Raw genomic sequence first — 19,998 nt, 5'->3', positions numbered from 1 at the left:
ACTCCTCCTACTAGCATGGTGAACTAACACTCCTCCTTACTAGCATGGTGAACTAACACTCCTCCTTACTAGCATGGTGAACTAACACTCCTCCTTACTAGCATGGTGAACTAACACTCCTCCTTACTAGCATGGTGAACTAACACTCCTCCTTACTAGCATGGTGAACTAACACTCCTCCTTACTAGCATGGTGAACTAACACTCCTCCTTACTAGCATGGTGAACTAACACTCCTCCTTACTAGCATGGTGAACTAACACTCCTCCTTACTAGCATGGTGAACTAACACTCCTCCTTACTAGCATGGTGAACTAACACTCCTCCTTACCAGCATGGTGAACTAACACTCCTCTCCTCCTTACTAGCATGGTGAACTAACACTCCTCCTTACTAGCATGGTGAACTAACACTCCTCCTTACTAGCATGGTGAACTAACACTCCTCCTTACTAGCATGGTGAACTAACACTCCTCCTTACTAGCATGGTGAACTAACACTCCTCCTTACCAGCATGGTGAACTAACACTCCCTTACTAGCATGGTGAACTAACACTCCTCCTTACTAGCATGGTGAACTAACACTCCTCCTTACTAGCATGGTGAACTAACACTCCTCCTTACTAGCATGGTGAACTAACACTCCTCCTTACTAGCATGGTGAACTAACACTCCTCCTTACTAGCATGGTGAACTAACACTCCTCCTTACTAGCATGGTGAACTAACACTCCTCCTTACCAGCATGGTGAACTAACACTCCTCCTTACCAGCATGGTGAACTAACACTCCTCCTACTAGCATGGTGAACTAACACTCCTCCTTACTAGCATGGTGAACTAACACTCCTCCTTACTAGCATGGTGAACTAACACTCCTCCTTACTAGCATGGTGAACTAACACTCCTCCTTACTAGCATGGTGAACTAACACTCCTCCTTACTAGCATGGTGAACTAACACTCCTCCTTACTAGCATGGTGAACTAACACTCCTCCTTACCAGCATGGTGAACTAACACTCCTCCTCCTACTAGCATGGTGAACTAACACTCCTCCTTACTAGCATGGTGAACTAACACTCCTCCTTACTAGCATGGTGAACTAACACTCCTCCTTACTAGCATGGTGAACTAACACTCCTCCTTACCAGCATGGTGAACTAACACTCCTCCTTACCAGCATGGTGAACTAACACTCCTCCTTACTAGCATGGTGAACTAACACTCCTCCTTACTAGCATGGTGAACTAACACTCCTCCTTACTGGCATGGTGAACTAACACTCCTCCTTACTAGCATGGTGAACTAACACTCCTCCTTACTAGCATGGTGAACTAACACTCCTCCTTACTAGCATGGTGAACTAACACTCCTCCTTACTAGCATGGTGAACTAACACTCCTCCTTACCAGCATGGTGAACTAACACTCCTCCTTACTGGCATGGTGAACTAACACTCCTTACTAGCATGGTGAACTAACACTCCTCCTTACTAGCATGGTGAACTAACACTCCTCCTTACTAGCATGGTGAACTAACACTCCTCCTTACTAGCATGGTGAACTAACACTCCTCCTTACTGGCATGGTGAACTAACACTCCTCCTTACTAGCATGGTGAACTAACACTCCTCCTTACTAGCATGGTGAACTAACACTCCTCCTTACTAGCATGGTGAACTAACACTCCTCCTTACTAGCATGGTGAACTAACACTCCTCCTTACCAGCATGGTGAACTAACACTCCTTACTAGCATGGTGAACTAACACTCCTCCTTACTAGCATGGTGAACTAACACTCCTCCTTACTAGCATGGTGAACTAACACTCCTCCTTACCAACATGGTGAACTAACACTCAGAGTTCTCCTTACTAGCATGGTGAACTAACACTCCTCCTTACCAGCATGGTGAACTAACACTCCTCCTTACCAGCATGGTGAACTAACACTCCTTACTAGCATGGTGAACTAACACTCCTCCTTACTAGCATGGTGAACTAACACTCCTCCTTACTAGCATGGTGAACTAACACTCCCTACTAGCATGGTGAACTAACACTCCTCCTTACTAGCATGGTGAACTAACACTCCTCCTACTAGCATGGTGAACTAACACTCCTCCTTACTAGCATGGTGAACTAACACTCCTCCTTACTAGCATGGTGAACTAACACTCCTCCTTACTAGCATGGTGAACTAACACTCCTCCTTACTAGCATGGTGAACTAACACTCCTCCTTACTAGCATGGTGAACTAACACTCCTCCTTACTAGCATGGTGAACTAACACTCCTCCTTACTAGCATGGTGAACTAACACTCCTCCTTACTAGCATGGTGAACTAACACTCCTCCTTACTAGCATGGTGAACTAACACTCCTCCTTACTAGCATGGTGAACTAACACTCCTCCTTACTAGCATGGTGAACTAACACTCCTCCTTACTAGCATGGTGAACTAACACTCCTCCTTACTAGCATGGTGAACTAACACTCCTCCTTACTAGCATGGTGAACTAACACTCCTCCTTACTAGCATGGTGAACTAACACTCCTCCTTACTAGCATGGTGAACTAACACTCCTCCTTACTAGCATGGTGAACTAACACTCCTCCTTACTAGCATGGTGAACTAACACTCCTCCTTACTAGCATGGTGAACTAACACTCCTCCTTACCAGCATGGTGAACTAACACTCCTCCTTACTAGCATGGTGAACTAACCCTCCTTACTAGCATGGTGAACTAACACTCCTCCTTACTAGCATGGTGAACTAACACTCCTCCTTACTAGCATGGTGAACTAACACTCCTCCTTACTAGCATGGTGAACTAACACTCCTCCTTACTAGCATGGTGAACTAACACTCCTCCTTACCAGCATGGTGAACTAACACTCCTTTACTAGCATGGTGAACTAACACTCCTCCTTACTAGCATGGTGAACTAACACTCCTCCTTACTAGCATGGTGAACTAACACTCCTCCTTACTAGCATGGTGAACTAACACTCCTCCTTACCAGCATGGTGAACTAACACTCCTCCTTACTAGCATGGTGAACTAACACTCCTCCTTACTAGCATGGTGAACTAACACTCCTCTAGCATGGTGAACTAACACTCCTCCTTACTAGCATGGTGAACTAACACTCCTCCTTACTAGCATGGTGAACTAACACTCCTCCTTACCAGCATGGTGAACTAACACTCCTCCTTACCAGCATGGTGAACTAACACTCCTCCTTACTAGCATGGGGAACTAACACTCCTCCTTACCAGCATGGTGAACTAACACTCCTCCTTACTAGCATGGTGAACTAACACTCCTCCTTACTAGCATGGTGAACTAACACTCCTCCTTACTAGCATGGTGAACTAACACTCCTCCTTACTAGCATGGTGAACTAACACTCCTCCTTACTAGCATGGTGAACTAACACTCCTCCTTACTAGCATGGTGAACTAACACTCCTCCTACTAGCATGGTGAACTAACACTCCTTACTAGCATGGTGAACTAACACTCCTCCTTACAGCATGGTGAACTAACACTCCTCCTTACTAGCATGGTGAACTAACACTCCTCCTTACTAGCATGGTGAACTAACACTCCTCCTTACTAGCATGGTGAACTAACACTCCTCCTTACTAGCATGGTGAACTAACACTCCTCCTTACTAGCATGGTGAACTAACACTCCTCCTTACTAGCATGGTGAACTAACACTCCTCCTTACTAGCATGGTGAACTAACACTCCTCCTTACTAGCATGGTGAACTAACACTCCTCCTTACCAGCATGGTGAACTAACACTCCTCCTACTAGCATGGTGAACTAACACTCCTCCTTACCAGCATGGTGAACTAACACTCCTCCTTACTAGCATGGGGAACTAACACTCCTTACTAGCATGGTGAACTAACACTCCTCCTTACTAGCATGGTGAACTAACACTCCTCCTTACTAGCATGGTGAACTAACACTCCTCCTTACCAGCATGGTGAACTAACACTCTCCTTACCAGCATGGTGAACTCTCCTTACTAGCATGGTGAACTAACACTCCTCCTTACCAGCATGGTGAACTAACACTCAGAGTTCTCCTCCTTACTAGCATGGTGAACTAACACTCCTCCTTACTAGCATGGTGAACTAACCTCCTCCTTACCAGCATGGTGAACTAACACTCCTCCTTACTAGCATGGTGAACTAACACTCCTCCTACTAGCATGGTGAACTAACACTCCTCCTTACTAGCATGGTGAACTAACACTCCTCCTTACTAGCATGGTGAACTAACACTCCTCCTTACTAGCATGGTGAACTAACACTCCTCCTTACTAGCATGGTGAACTAACACTCCTCATGGTGAACTAACACTTCCTTACTAGCATGGTGAACTAACACTCCTCCTTACTAGCATGGTGAACTAACACTCCTCCTTACTAGCATGGTGAACTAACACTCCTCCTTACTAGCATGGTGAACTAACACTCCTCCTTACTAGCATGGTGAACTAACACTCCTCCTTACTAGCATGGTGAACTAACACTCCTCCTTACTAGCATGGTGAACTAACACTCCTCCTTACTAGCATGGTGAACTGAACTCCTCCTTACTAGCATGGTGAACTAACACTCCTCCTTACTAGCATGGTGAACTAACACTCCTCCTTACTAGCATGGTGAACTAACACTCCTCCTTACTAGCATGGTGAACTAACACTCCTCCTTACCAGCATGGTGAACTAACACTCCTCCTTACTAGCATGGTGAACTAACACTCCTCCTTACTAGCATGGTGAACTAACACTCCTCCTTACTAGCATGGTGAACTAACTCCTCCTTACTAGCATGGTGAACTAACACTCCTCCTTACTAGCATGGTGAACTAACACTCCTCCTTACCAGCATGGTGAACTAACACTCCTCCTTACTAGCATGGTGAACTAACACTCCTCCTTACTAGCATGGTGAACTAACACTCCTCCTTACTAGCATGGTGAACTAACACTCCTCCTTACTAGCATGGTGAACTAACACTCCTCCTTACTAGCATGGTGAACTAACACTCCTCCTTACTAGCATGGTGAACTAACACTCCTCCTTACTAGCATGGTGAACTAACACTCCTCCTTACCAGCATGGTGAACTAACACTCCTCCTACTAGCATGGTGAACTAACACTCCTCCTTACTAGCATGGTGAACTAACACTCCTCCTTACTAGCATGGTGAACTAACACTCCTCCTTACTAGCATGGTGAACTAACACTCCTCCTTACTAGCATGGTGAACTAACACTCCTCCTTACTAGCATGGTGAACTAACACTCCTCCTTACTAGCATGGTGAACTAACACTCCTCCTTACTAGCATGGTGAACTAACACTCCTCCTTACTAGCATGGTGAACTAACACTCCTCCTTACTAGCATGGTGAACTAACACTCCTCCTTACTAGCATGGTGAACTAACACTCCTCCTTACTAGCATGGTGAACTAACACTCCTCCTTACTAGCATGGTGAACTAACACTCCTCCTTACTAGCATGGTGAACTAACACTCCTCCTTACTAGCATGGTGAACTAACACTCCTCCTTACTAGCATGGTGAACTAACACTCCTCCTTACTAGCATGGTGAACTAACACTCCTCCTTACTAGCATGGTGAACTAACACTCCTCCTTACTAGCATGGTGAACTAACACTCCTCCTTACTAGCATGGTGAACTAACACTCCTCCTTACTAGCATGGTGAACTAACACTCCTCCTTACTAGCATGGTGAACTAACACTCCTCCTACTAGCATGGTGAACTAACACTCCTCCTTACTAGCATGGTGAACTAACACTCCTCCTACTAGCATGGTGAACTAACACTCCTCCTTACTAGCATGGTGAACTAACACTCCTCCTCCTACTAGCATGGTGAACTAACACTCCTCCTTACTAGCATGGTGAACTAACACTCCTCCTTACTAGGATGGTGAACTAACACTCCTCCTTACTAGCATGGTGAACTAACACTCCCTACTAGCATGGTGAACTAACACTCCTCCTTACCAGCATGGTGAACTAACACTCCTCCTTACCAGCATGGTGAACTAACACTCCTCCTTACTAGCATGGTGAACTAACACTCCTCCTTACTAGCATGGTGAACTAACACTCCTCCTTACTAGCATGGTGAACTAACACTCCTCCTTACTAGCATGGTGAACTAACACTCCTCCTTACTAGCATGGTGAACTAACACTCCTCCTTACTAGCATGGTGAACTAACACTCCTCCTTACTAGCATGGTGAACTAACACTCCTCCTTACTAGCATGGTGAACTAACACTCCTTACTAGCATGGTGAACTAACACTCCTCCTTACTAGCATGGTGAACTAACACTCCTCCTTACTAGCATGGTGAACTAACACTCCTCCTTACCAGCATGGTGAACTAACACTCCTCCTTACTAGCATGGTGAACTAACACTCCTCCTTACTAGCATGGTGAACTAACACTCCTCCTTACTAGCATGGTGAACTAACACTCCTCCTTACCAGCATGGTGAACTAACACTCCTTACTAGCATGGTGAACTAACACTCCTCCTTACTAGCATGGTGAACTAACACTCCTCCTTACTAGCATGGTGAACTAACACTCCTCCTTACTAGCATGGTGAACTAACACTCCTCCTTACTAGCATGGTGAACTAACACTCCTCCTTACTAGCATGGTGAACTAACACTCCTCCTTACTAGCATGGTGAACTAACACTCCTCCTTACTAGCATGGTGAACTAACACTCCTCCTTACTAGCATGGTGAACTAACACTCCTCCTTACTAGCATGGTGAACTAACACTCCTCCTTACTAGCATGGTGAACTAACACTCCTTACTAGCATGGTGAACTAACACTCCTCCTTACTAGCATGGTGAACTAACACTCCTCCTTACTAGCATGGTGACTAGCAGCATGGTGAACTAACACTCCTCCTTACTAGCATGGTGAACTAACACTCCTCCTTACTAGCATGGGGAACTAACACTCCTCCTTACTAGCATGGTGAACTAACACTCCTCCTTACTAGCATGGTGAACTAACACTCCTCCTTACTAGCATGGTGAACTAACACTCCTCCTTACTAGCATGGTGAACTAACACTCCTCCTTACCAGCATGGTGAACTAACACTCCTCCTTACTAGCATGGTGAACTAACACTCCTCCTTACTAGCATGGTGAACTAACACTCCTCCTTACTAGCATGGTGAACTAACACTAACTAGCATGGTGAACTCCTTACCAGCATGGTGAACTAACACTCCTCCTTACTAGCATGGTGAACTAACACTCCTCCTTACTAGCATGGTGAACTAACACTCCTCCTTACTAGCATGGTGAACTAACACTCCTTACTAGCATGGTGAACTAACACTCCTCCTTACTAGCATGGTGAACTAACACTCCTCCTTACTAGCATGGTGAACTAACACTCCTCCTTACTAGCATGGGGAACTAACACTCCTCCTACTAGCATGGTGAACTAACACTCCTTACTAGCATGGTGAACTAACACTCCTCCTTACTAGCATGGTGAACTAACACTCCTCCTTACTAGCATGGTGAACTAACACTCCTCCTTACTAGCATGGTGAACTAACACTCCTCCTTACTAGCATGGTGAACTAACACTCCTCCTTACTAGCATGGTGAACTAACACTCCTCCTTACTAGCATGGTGAACTAACACTCCTCCTTACTAGCATGGTGAACTAACACTCCTCCTTACTAGCATGGTGAACTAACACTCCTCCTTACTAGCATGGTGAACTAACACTCCTCCTTACTAGCATGGTGAACTAACACTCCTCCTTACTAGCATGGTGAACTAACACTCCTCCTTACTAGCATGGTGAACTAACACTCCTCCTTACTAGCATGGTGAACTAACACTCCTCCTTACTAGCATGGTGAACTAACACTCCTCCTTACTAGCATGGTGAACTAACACTCCTCCTTACTAGCATGGTGAACTAACACTCCTCCTTACTAGCATGGTGAACTAACACTCCTCCTTACCAGCATGGTGAACTAACACTCCTCCTTACTAGCATGGTGAACTAACACTCCTCCTTACTAGCATGGTGAACTAACACTCCTCCTTACCAGCATGGTGAACTAACACTCCTTACTAGCATGGTGAACTAACACTCCTCCTTACCAGCATGGTGAACTAACACTCCTTACTAGCATGGTGAACTAACACTCCTTACTAGCATGGTGAACTAACACTCCTCCTTACTAGCATGGTGAACTAACACTCCTTACTAGCATGGTGAACTAACACTCCTCCTTACCAGCATGGTGAACTAACACTCCTCCTTACTAGCATGGTGAACTAACACTCCTCCTTACTAGCATGGTGAACTAACACTCCTCCTTACTAGCATGGTGAACTAACACTCCTCCTTACTAGCATGGTGAACTAACACTCCTCCTTACCAGCATGGTGAACTAACACTCCTCCTTACTAGCATGGTGAACTAACACTCCTCCTTACTAGCATGGTGAACTAACACTCCTCCTTACTAGCATGGTGAACTAACACTCCTTACTAGCATGGTGAACTAACACTCCTCCTTACCAGCATGGTGAACTAACACTCCTCCTTACCAGCATGGTGAACTAACACTCCTTACTAGCATGGTGAACTAACACTCCTCCTTACCAGCATGGTGAACTAACACTCCTTACTAGCATGGTGAACTAACACTCCTCCTTACCAGCATGGTGAACTAACACTCCTTGCTAGCATGGTGAACTAACACTCCTTACTAGCATGGTGAACTAACACTCCTCCTTACCAGCATGGTGAACTAACACTCCTTACTAGCATGGTGAACTAACACTCCTCCTTACTAGCATGGTGAACTAACACTCCTTACTAGCATGGTGAACTAACACTCCTCCTTACTAGCATGGTGAACTAACACTCCTCCTTACTAGCATGGTGAACTAACACTCCTCCTTACTAGCATGGTGAACTAACACTCCTCCTTACCAGCATGGTGAACTAACACTCCTCCTTACTAGCATGGTGAACTAACACTCCTCCCTTACTAGCATGGTGAACTAACACTCCTCCTTACTCCTCCTTACTAGCATGGTGAACTAACACTCCTCCTTACTAGCATGGTGCATGGTGAACTAACACTCCTCCTTACTAGCATGGTGAACTAACACTCCTCCTCCTACTAGCATGGTGAACTAACACTCCTCCTTACTAGCATGGTGAACTAACACTCCTCCCTCCTACTAGCATGGTGAACTAACACTCAGAGTTCTCCTCCTTACTAGCATGGTGAACTAACACTCCTCCTTACTAGCATGGTGAACTAACACTCCTTACTAGCATGGTGAACTAACACTCCTTACTAGCATGGTGAACTAACACTCCTCCTTACTAGCATGGTGAACTAACACTCCTCCTTACTAGCATGGTGAACTAACACTCCTCCTTACTAGCATGGTGAACTAACACTCCTCCTTACTAGCATGGGGAACTAACACTCCCTACTAGCATGGTGAACTAACACTCCTCCTTACTAGCATGGTGAACTAACACTCCTTACTAGCATGGTGAACTAACACTCCTCCTTACTAGCATGGTGAACTAACACTCCTCCTTACTAGCATGGTGAACTAACACTCCTCCTTACTAGCATGGTGAACTAACACTCCTCCTTACCAGCATGGTGAACTAACACTCCTCCTTACTAGCATGGTGAACTAACACTCCTCCTTACTAGCATGGTGAACTAACACTCCTTACTAGCATGGTGAACTAACACTCCTCCTTACTAGCATGGTGAACTAACACTCCTCCTTACTAGCATGGTGAACTAACACTCCTTACTAGCATGGTGAACTAACACTCCTCCTTACTAGCATGGTGAACTAACACTCCTCCTTACTAGCATGGTGAACTAACACTCCTCCTTACTAGCATGGTGAACTAACACTCCTCCTTACTAGCATGGTGAACTAACACTCCTTACTAGCATGGTGAACTAACACTCCTCCTTACTAGCATGGTGAACTAACACTCCTTACTAGCATGGTGAACTAACACTCCTCCTTACCAGCATGGTGAACTAACACTCCTTACTAGCATGGTGAACTAACACTCCTCCTTACTAGCATGGTGAACTAACACTCCTCCTTACTAGCATGGTGAACTAACACTCCTCCTTACTAGCATGGTGAACTAACACTCCTCCTTACTAGCATGGTGAACTAACACTCCTCCTACTAGCATGGTGAACTAACACTCCTCCTTACTAGCATGGTGAACTAACACTCCTCCTTACTAGCATGGTGAACTAACACTCCTCCTTACTAGCATGGTGAACTAACACTCCTCCTTACTAGCATGGTGAACTAACACTCCTCCTTACTAGCATGGTGAACTAACACTCCTCCTTACTAGCATGGTGAACTAACACTCACTAGTTCTCCTCCTTACTAGCATGGTGAACTAACTCCTCCTTACTAGCATGGTGAACTAACACCTCAGCAGTTCTCTCTCCTTACTAGCATGGTGAACTAACACTCAGAGTTCTCCTCCTTACTAGCATGGTGAACTAACACTCAGAGTTCTCCTCCTTACTAGCATGGTGAACTAACACTCAGAGTTCTCCTCCTTACTAGCATGGTGAACTAACACTCAGAGTTCTCCTCCTTACTAGCATGGTGAACTAACACTCCTCCTTACTAGCATGGTGAACTAACACTCCACTCCTTACTAGCATGGTGAACTAACACTCCTCCTTACTAGCATGGTGAACTAACACTCCTCCTTACTAGCATGGTGAACTAACACTCCTTACTAGCATGGTGAACTAACACTCCTCCTTACTAGCATGGTGAACTAACACTCCTCCTTACTAGCATGGTGAACTAACACTCCTTACTAGCATGGTGAACTAACACTCCTCCTTACCAGCATGGTGAACTAACACTCCTTACTAGCATGGTGAACTAACACTCCTCCTTACTAGCATGGTGAACTAACACTCCTTACTAGCATGGTGAACTAACACTCCTCCTTACTAGCATGGTGAACTAACACTCCTCCTTACTAGCATGGTGAACTAACACTCCTTACTAGCATGGTGAACTAACACTCCTCCTTACTAGCATGGTGAACTCACTCTTACTAGCATGGTGAACTAACACTCCTCCTTACTAGGATGGTGAACTAACACTCCTCCTTACTAGCATGGTGAACTAACACTCCCTACTAGCATGGTGAACTAACACTCCTCCTTACCAGCATGGTGAACTAACACTCCTCCTTACCAGCATGGTGAACTAACACTCCTCCTTACTAGCATGGGGAACTAACACTCCTCCTTACTAGCATGGTGAACTAACACTCCTCCTTACTAGCATGGTGAACTAACACTCCTCCTTACTAGCATGGTGAACTAACACTCCTCCTTACTAGCATGGTGAACTAACACTCCTCCTTACTAGCATGGTGAACTAACACTCCTCCTTACCAGCATGGTGAACTAACACTCCTCCTTACTAGCATGGTGAACTAACACTCCTCCTTACTAGCATGGTGAACTAACACTCCTCCTCCTTACTAGCATGGTGAACTAACACTCCTCCTTACTAGCATGGTGAACTAACACTCCTCCTACTAGCATGGTGAACTAACACTCCTTACTAGCATGGTGAACTCTCCTCCTTACTAGCATGGTGAACTAACACTCCTCCTTACTAGCATGGTGAACTAACACTCCTCCTTACTAGCATGGTGAACTAACACTCCTCCTTACTAGCATGGTGAACTAACACTCCTCCTTACTAGCATGGTGAACTAACACTCCTCCTTACTAGCATGGTGAACTAACACTCCTCCTTACTAGCATGGTGAACTAACACTCAGAGTTCTCCTCCTTACTAGCATGGTGAACTAACACTCAGAGTTCTCCTCCTTACTAGCATGGTGAACTAACACTCAGAGTTCTCCTCCTTACTAGCATGGTGAACTAACACTCCTCCTTACTAGCATGGTGAACTAACACTCCTCCTTACTAGCATGGTGAACTAACACTCAGAGTTCTCCTCCTTACTAGCATGGTGAACTAACACTCAGAGTTCTCCTCCTTACTAGCATGGTGAACTAACACTCAGAGTTCTCCTCCTTACTAGCATGGTGAACTAACACTCAGAGTTCTCCTCCTTACTAGCATGGTGAACTAACACTCAGAGTTCTCCTCCTTACTAGCATGGTGAACTAACACTCCTCCTTACTAGCATGGTGAACTAACACTCAGAGTTCTCCTCCTTACTAGCATGGTGAACTAACACTCCTCCTTACTAGCATGGTGAACTAACACTCCTCCTTACTAGCATGGTGAACTAACACTCAGAGTTCTCCTCCTTACTAGCATGGTGAACTAACACTCCTCCTTACTAGCATGGTGAACTAACACTCCTCCTTACCAGCATGGTGAACTAACACTCCTCCTTACTAGCATGGTGAACTAACACTCCTCCTTACTAGCATGGTGAACTAACACTCCTCCTTACTAGCATGGTGAACTAACACTCCTCCTTACTAGCATGGTGAACTAACACTCCTCCTTACTAGCATGGTGAACTAACACTCCTCCTTACTAGCATGGTGAACTAACACTCCTCCTTACTAGCATGGTGAACTAACACTCCTCCTTACTAGCATGGTGAACTAACACTCCTCCTTACCAGCATGGTGAACTAACACTCAGAGTTCTCCTCCTTACTAGCATGGTGAACTAACACTCAGAGTTCTCCTCCTTACTAGCATGGTGAACTAACACTCAGAGTTCTCCTCCTTACTAGCATGGTGAACTAACACTCCTCCTTACTAGCATGGTGAACTAACACTCCTCCTTACTAGCATGGTGAACTAACACTCAAAGTTCTCCTCCTTACTAGCATGGTGAACTAACACTCAGAGTTCTCCTCCTTACTAGCATGGTGAACTAACACTCAGAGTTCTCCTCCTTTACTAGCATGGTGAACTAACACTCAGAGTTCTCCTCCTTACCAGCATGGTGAACTAACACTCAGAGTTCTCCTCCTTACTAGCATGGGGAACTAACACTCAGAGTTCTCCTCCTTACTAGCATGGTGAACTAACACTCCTCCTTACTAGCATGGTGAACTAACACTCAGAGTTCTCCTCCTTACTAGCATGGGGAACTAACACTCAGAGTTCTCCTCCTTACTAGCATGGTGAACTAACACTCCTCCTTACTAGCATGTGGAACTAACACTCAGAGTTCTCCTCCTTACTAGCATGGGGAACTAACACTCAGAGTTCTCCTCCTTACTAGCATGGTGAACTAACACTCCTCCTTACCAGCATGGTGAACTAACACTCCTCCTTACCAGCATGGTGAACTAACACTCCTCCTTACTAGCATGGGGAACTAACACTCCTTACTAGCATGGTGAACTAACACTCCTCCTTACTAGCATGGTGAACTAACACTCCTCCTTACTAGCATGGTGAACTAACACTCCTCCTTACCAGCATGGTGAACTAACACTCCTCCTTACTAGCATGGTGAACTAACACTCCTCCTTACTAGCATGGTGAACTAACACTCCTCCTTACCAGCATGGTGAACTAACACTCCTCCTTACTAGCATGGTGAACTAACACTCAGAGTTCTCCTCCTTACTAGCATGGTGAACTAACACTCAGAGTTCTCCTCCTTACTAGCATGGTGAACTAACACTCAGAGTTCTCCTCCTTACTAGCATGGTGAACTAACACTCAGAGTTCTCTCCTACTAGCATGGTGAACTAACACTCAGAGTTCCTCCTTACTAGCATGGTGAACTAACACTCCTCCTTACTAGCATGGTGAACTAACACTCAGAGTTCTCCTCCTTACTAGCATGGGGAACTAACACTCAGAGTTCTCCTCCTTACTAGCATGGTGAACTAACACTCCTCCTTACTAGCATGGTGAACTAACACTCAGAGTTCTCCTCCTTACCAGCATGGTGAACTAACACTCAGAGTTCTCCTCCTTACTAGCATGGTGAACTAACACTCAGAGTTCTCCTCCTTACTAGCATGGTGAACTAACACTCCTCTCTTACTAGCATGGTGAACTAACACTCAGAGTTCTCCTCCTTACTAGCATGGTGAACTAACACTCACTAGCATGGTTAACACTCCTCCTTACTAGCATGGTGAACTAACACTCCTCCTTACTAGCATGGTGAACTAACACTCCTTCTCCTCCTTACTAGCATGGTGAACTAACACTCAGAGTTCTCCTCCTTACTAGCATGGTGAACTAACACTCCTCCTTACTAGCATGGTGAACTAACACTCCTCCTTACTAGCATGGTGAACTAACACTCAGAGTTCTCCTCCTTACTAGCATGGTGAACTAACACTCAGAGTTCTCCTCCTTACTAGCATGGTGAACTAACACTCAGAGTTCTCCTCCTTACTAGCATGGTGAACTAACACTCCTCCTTACTAGCATGGTGAACTAACACTCCTCCTTACTAGCATGGTGAACTAACACTCCTCATTACTAGCATGGTGAACTAACACTCCTCCTTACTAGCATGGTGAACTAACACTCCTCCTTACTAGCATGGTGAACTAACACTCCTCCTCCTTACTAGCATGGTGAACTAACACTCCTCCTTACTAGCATGGTGAACTAACACTCCTCCTTACTAGCATGGTGAACTAACACTCCTCCTTACTCACTCCTCCTTACTAGCATGGTGAACTAACACTCCTCCTTACTAGCATGGTGAACTAACACTCCTCCTTACTAGCATGGTGAACTAACACTCCTCCTTACTAGCATGGTGAACTAACACTCCTCCTTACTAGCATGGTGAACTAACACTCCTCCTTACTAGCATGGTGAACTAACACTCCTCCTTACTAGCATGGTGAACTAACACTCCTCCTTACTAGCATGGTGAACTAACACTCCTCCTTACTAGCATGGTGAACTAACACTCCTCCTTACTAGCATGGGGAACTAACACTCCTCCTTACCAGCATGGTGAACTAACACTCCTCCTTACTAGCATGGTGAACTAACACTCCTCCTTACCAGCATGGTGAACTAACACTCCTCCTTAGTAGCATGGTGAACTAACACTCCTCCTTACTAGCATGGTGAACTAACACTCCTCCTTACTAGCATGGTGAACTAACACTCCTCCTTACTAGCATGGTGAACTAACACTCAGAGTTCTCCTCCTTACTAGCACTGACTCTGATGATAGCTACTTTACTGAGGAAAAATGGACTGACTATGATACTGTACGTGGTTGTCCCACCTAGCTATCTTCAGAGGAATGCACTAACTAAGCCTCTGGATAAGAACGTCTGTTAAATGACTAACATGTTTTATTAATTAATGAATTATTGTTTTAACATATAGTATATAAACATCCCATATTACCCAACACAGTAAATGAGACAGACCAAAACATCCCATATTACCCAACACAGTAAATGAGACAGACCAAAACATCCCATATTACCCAACACAGTAAATGAGACAGACCAATACATCCCATATTACCCAACACAGTAAATGAGACAGACCAAAACATCCCATATTACCCAACACAGTAAATGAGACAGACCAAAACATCCCATATTACCCAACACAGTAAATGAGACAGACCAAAACATCCCATATTACCCAACACAGTAAATGAGACAGACCAAAACATCCCATATTACCCAACACAGTAAATGAGACAGACCAAAACATCCCATATTACACAACACAGTAAATGAGACAGACCAAAACATCCCATATTACACAACACAGTAAATGAGACAGACCAAAACATCCCATATTACCCAACACAGTAAATGAGACAGACCAAAACATCCCATATTACCCAACACAGTAAATGAGACAGACCAAAACATCCCATATTACCCAACACAGTAAATGAGACAGACCAAAACATCCCATATTACACAACACAGTTAATGAGACAGACCAAAACATCCCATATTACACAACACAGTAAATGAGACAGACCAAAACAGATCCGACAGTCGATGGCTTTATAATATGGTTTCTTCCTGCTCTATACCTTCTGTCATCTCTCTGTAGGTTCACAAGTTTCTGGATAAGAACTACGACCAGGTTGGACAGCAGGTTCTGGATCTGTTCAGCCACAGCAAGAACAAGGTAGGAGGGGTTAGAGGTTAGGGGTTAGGGGTTAGAGGTTAGGGGTTAGAGGTTAGGGGTTAGGGGTTAGAGGTTAGGGGTTAGGGGTTAGAGGTTAGGGGTTAGAGGTTAGGGGTTAGGGGTTAGGGGTTAGAACTACGACCAGGTTGGACAGCAGGTTCTGGATCTGTTCAGCCACAGCAAGAACAAGGTAGGAGGGGTTAGAGGTTAGGGGTTAGAGGTTAGGGGTTAGGGGTTAGAGGTTAGGGGTTAGGGGTTAGAACTACGACCAGGTTGGACAGCAGGTTCTCGATCTGTTCAGCCACAGCAAGAACAAGGTAGGAGGGGTTAGAGGTTAGAGGTTAGAGGTTAGAGGTTAGGGGTTAGGGGGGGTTAGGGGTTAGAGGTTAGGGGTTAGAGGTTAGAGGTTAGAACTAGTCATGTAATGGTGTTATTAAACTAAACCAGACAATAGTTGATCTATTTACCTAGTCATAAATCATTTGGGCTGCAGGTGATAATGCTTATTGCTAACAGCACATCTGACCATAGGCTAGATGCATGGTACAATATATTTTTAATAAAAAACATGATTTCTACCTGGCACATTTCTGGAGGGGGTTTATTTTCTTTCATTCTGGAGTAGAATTTCCTTTTAAAAAGTCACCAGAACTGAGCTTCCTGCCACATACAGTGGAGTCAATAAAACTTTTTTTTCAACCATTCCACAACTTTCTTGTTAACAAACTATAGTTTTGGTGAGTCGGTTAGGACATCTACTTTGTGCATGACACAAGTCATTTTTCCAACAATTGTTTAAAGACAGGTTATTTCACTTATAATTCACTCTATCGTAATTCCAGTGGGTCAGAAGTTTACATACACTTTAGAAGCTTCTGATAGGCTAATTGACATCATTTGAGTCAATTGGAGGTGTACCTGTGGATGCATTTCAAGGCCTACCTTCACACTGAGTGCCTCTTTGCTTGACATCATGGGAAAATCAAAAGAAATCAGCCAAGACCTCAGAAGAATTTGTAGACCTTCACAAGTCTGGTTCATCCTTGGGAGCAATTTCCAAACACCTGAAGGTACCACGTTCATCTGTACAAACAATAGTACGCAAGTATAAACTCCATGGGACCACGCAGCTGTCATACCGCTCAGGAAGGAGACGCGTTCTGTCTCCTAGAGATGAACGTACTTTGGTGCAAAAAGTGCAAATCAATCCCAGAACAACAGCAAAGGACCTTGTGAAGATGCTGGAGGAAACAGGTACAAAGTATCTATATCCACAGTAAAATGAGTCCTATATCGACATTACCTTGAAAGGCCGCTCAGCAAGGAAGAAGCCACTGCTCCAAAACCGCCATAAAAAAGCCAGACTACGGTTTGCAACTGCACATGGGGACAAAGATCGTACTTTTTGGAGAAATGTCCTCTGGTCTGATGAAAGAAAAATAGAACTGTTTGGCCAAAATGACCATCGTTATGTTTGGAGGAAAATGGGGGAGGCTTGCAAGCCGAGGAACACCATCCCAACCGTGAAGCACGGGGATGGCAGCATCATGTTATGGGGGTGCTTTGCTGCAGGAGGGACTGGTACACTTCACAAAATAGTTGGCATCATGAGGAGGGAAAATTATGTGGATATATTGAAGCAATATCTCAAGACATCAGTCAGGAAGTTAAAGCTTGGTCGCAAATGGGTTTTCCAGAAGGACAATGACCCCAAGCATACTTCCAAAGTTGTGGCAAAATGGCTTAAGGACAACAAAGTCAAGGTATTGGAATGGCCATTACAAAGCACTGACCTCAATCCCATAGAAAATATGTGGGCAGAACTGAAAAGGCGTGTGTGAGCAAGGAGGCCTACAAACCTGACTCAGTTACACCTGCTCTGTCAGGAGGAATGGCCCAAAATTCACCCAACTTATTGTGGGAAGCTTGTGGAAGGCTACCCGAAATGTTTGACCCAAATAAAACAATTTAAAGGCAATGCTAACAAATACGAATTGAGTGTATGTAAAATTCTGAGCCACTGGGAATGAGGTGAAAGAAATAAAAGCTGAAATAAATCATTCTCTCTACTATTATTCTGACATTTCCTCATTCTTAAAATCAAGTGGTGATCCTAACTGACCTAAGACAGTGCATTTTTACTAGGATTAAATGTCTGGAATTGTGAAAAACTGATTTTAAATGTATTTGGCTAAGGTGTATGTAAACTTTCGAAGCGTAAAAATGATCAGGGGGAGGACCCCGGACCCCCTCAGAAAGGAGACTGGAATTGTTCAATCTCACAGTTTAATACATGTACAAAACTAACCTATTTCCCTAAAAGCATGATGGTCATGACTTTCTTACGTGAAAGGGAAGGTTAACTTGGCCCCAGACATCTGAGATCAGCCATGGGATGGGATGCTTTATCCCTGTCTCCAGATCAGTCAATGAATTATACTAATGAGCAAACATTCCGTAACTGCAGGGGGCAGTAAATCACTAGCCTGGTCTTCATACCTGTTCAGACAACATCCTCCAGGGGGAAGTAATTCACTAACCTGGTCTTCATACCTGTTCAGACAACAACCTCCAGGGATAGGTAATTCACTAACCTGGTCTCTATACCTGTTCAGACTACACCCTCCAGGGGGCAGTAAATCACTAACCTGGTCTCTATACCTGTTCAGACTACACCCTCCAGGGGGCAGTAAATCACTAGCCTGGTCTTTATACATGTTCAGACTACACCCTCCAAACAACTCATAGTAGTAGTAGAAGAAGAAGAAAATGGACTACTGCTAAATGGAGATGGCCTCAATGGTGCTGCCCATGCTCTCACAGACATCAAAATGGGGCAGATACAATGATGCAATGTCTATCTAAGTCTATGGTGTGTTCCCCAGATGGTGGCCAACCTCTTCCTGGTTCACGCGGAGGTCGTAGGTCAGCATAGAGGTCATGTGAGGAAGAGCAGCACGGTGACCCGGAGACACCAGCCCCCCACCGTCTCCACCAAGTTCACCCTGTCACTTCTGGAGCTGGTAGACAAGATGGAGAGGTGTTATTATTATTATTAATATTAAAGGGAGGAGAGGTATTATTATTATTATTATTAATATTAAAGGGAGGAGAGGTGTTATTATTAATATTAAAGGGAGGAGAGGTGTTATTATTATTAATATTAAAGGGAGGAGAGGTGTTATTATTATTATTAAAGGGAGGAGAGGTGTTATTATTATTAATATTAAAGGGAGGAGAGGTATTAAAGGGAGGAGAGGTGTTATTATTATTATTAATATTAAAGGGAGGAGGAGAGGTGTTATTATTATTAATAATATTAAAGGGAGGAGAGGTGTTATTATTATTAATATTAAAGGGAGGAGGAGAGGTGTTATTATTATTATTAATATTAAAGGGAGGAGGAGAGGTGTTATTATTATTATTAATATTAAAGGGAGGAGGAGAGGTGTTATTATTATTAATATTAAAGGGAGGAGGAGAGGTGTTATTATTATTATTAATATTAAAGGGAGGAGGAGAGGTGTTATTATTATTATTAATATTAAAGGGAGGAGGAGAGGTGTTATTATTATTATTAATATTAAAGGGAGGAGAGGTGTTATTATTATTATTAATATTAAAGGGAGGAGAGGTGTTATTATTATTATTAATATTAAAGGGAGGAGAGGTGTTATTATTATTATTAATATTAAAGGGAGGAGGAGAGGTGTTATTATTATTATTAATATTAAAGGGAGGA

At 44.1% G+C, this 19,998-nt stretch overlaps 1 protein-coding gene across 1 annotated transcript in view; it reads left to right on the top strand.

Moving 5' to 3' along the window:
- The window catches only part of LOC135570142 (unconventional myosin-XV-like), a gene marked incomplete at its 3' end in the record, with an annotated part of 178,975 nt that overhangs the window by 153,223 nt on the left and 5,754 nt on the right, over nucleotides 1–19,998 (top strand). Inside the window, exons 16-17 of the mRNA XM_065016219.1 lie at nucleotides 16,179–16,256; nucleotides 19,142–19,296. Coding sequence (XP_064872291.1) covers nucleotides 16,179–16,256; nucleotides 19,142–19,296 — 233 coding nt within the window. The remainder of the gene's footprint in view (nucleotides 1–16,178; nucleotides 16,257–19,141; nucleotides 19,297–19,998) is intronic.

The sequence above is a fragment of the Oncorhynchus nerka genome, unplaced genomic scaffold (genome assembly GCF_034236695.1).
Source record: "Oncorhynchus nerka isolate Pitt River unplaced genomic scaffold, Oner_Uvic_2.0 unplaced_scaffold_1076, whole genome shotgun sequence".
NCBI classification, from domain to species: Eukaryota; Metazoa; Chordata; class Actinopteri; order Salmoniformes; family Salmonidae; genus Oncorhynchus; species Oncorhynchus nerka.
This window is presented reverse-complemented; position numbering and strand designations above follow the sequence as displayed.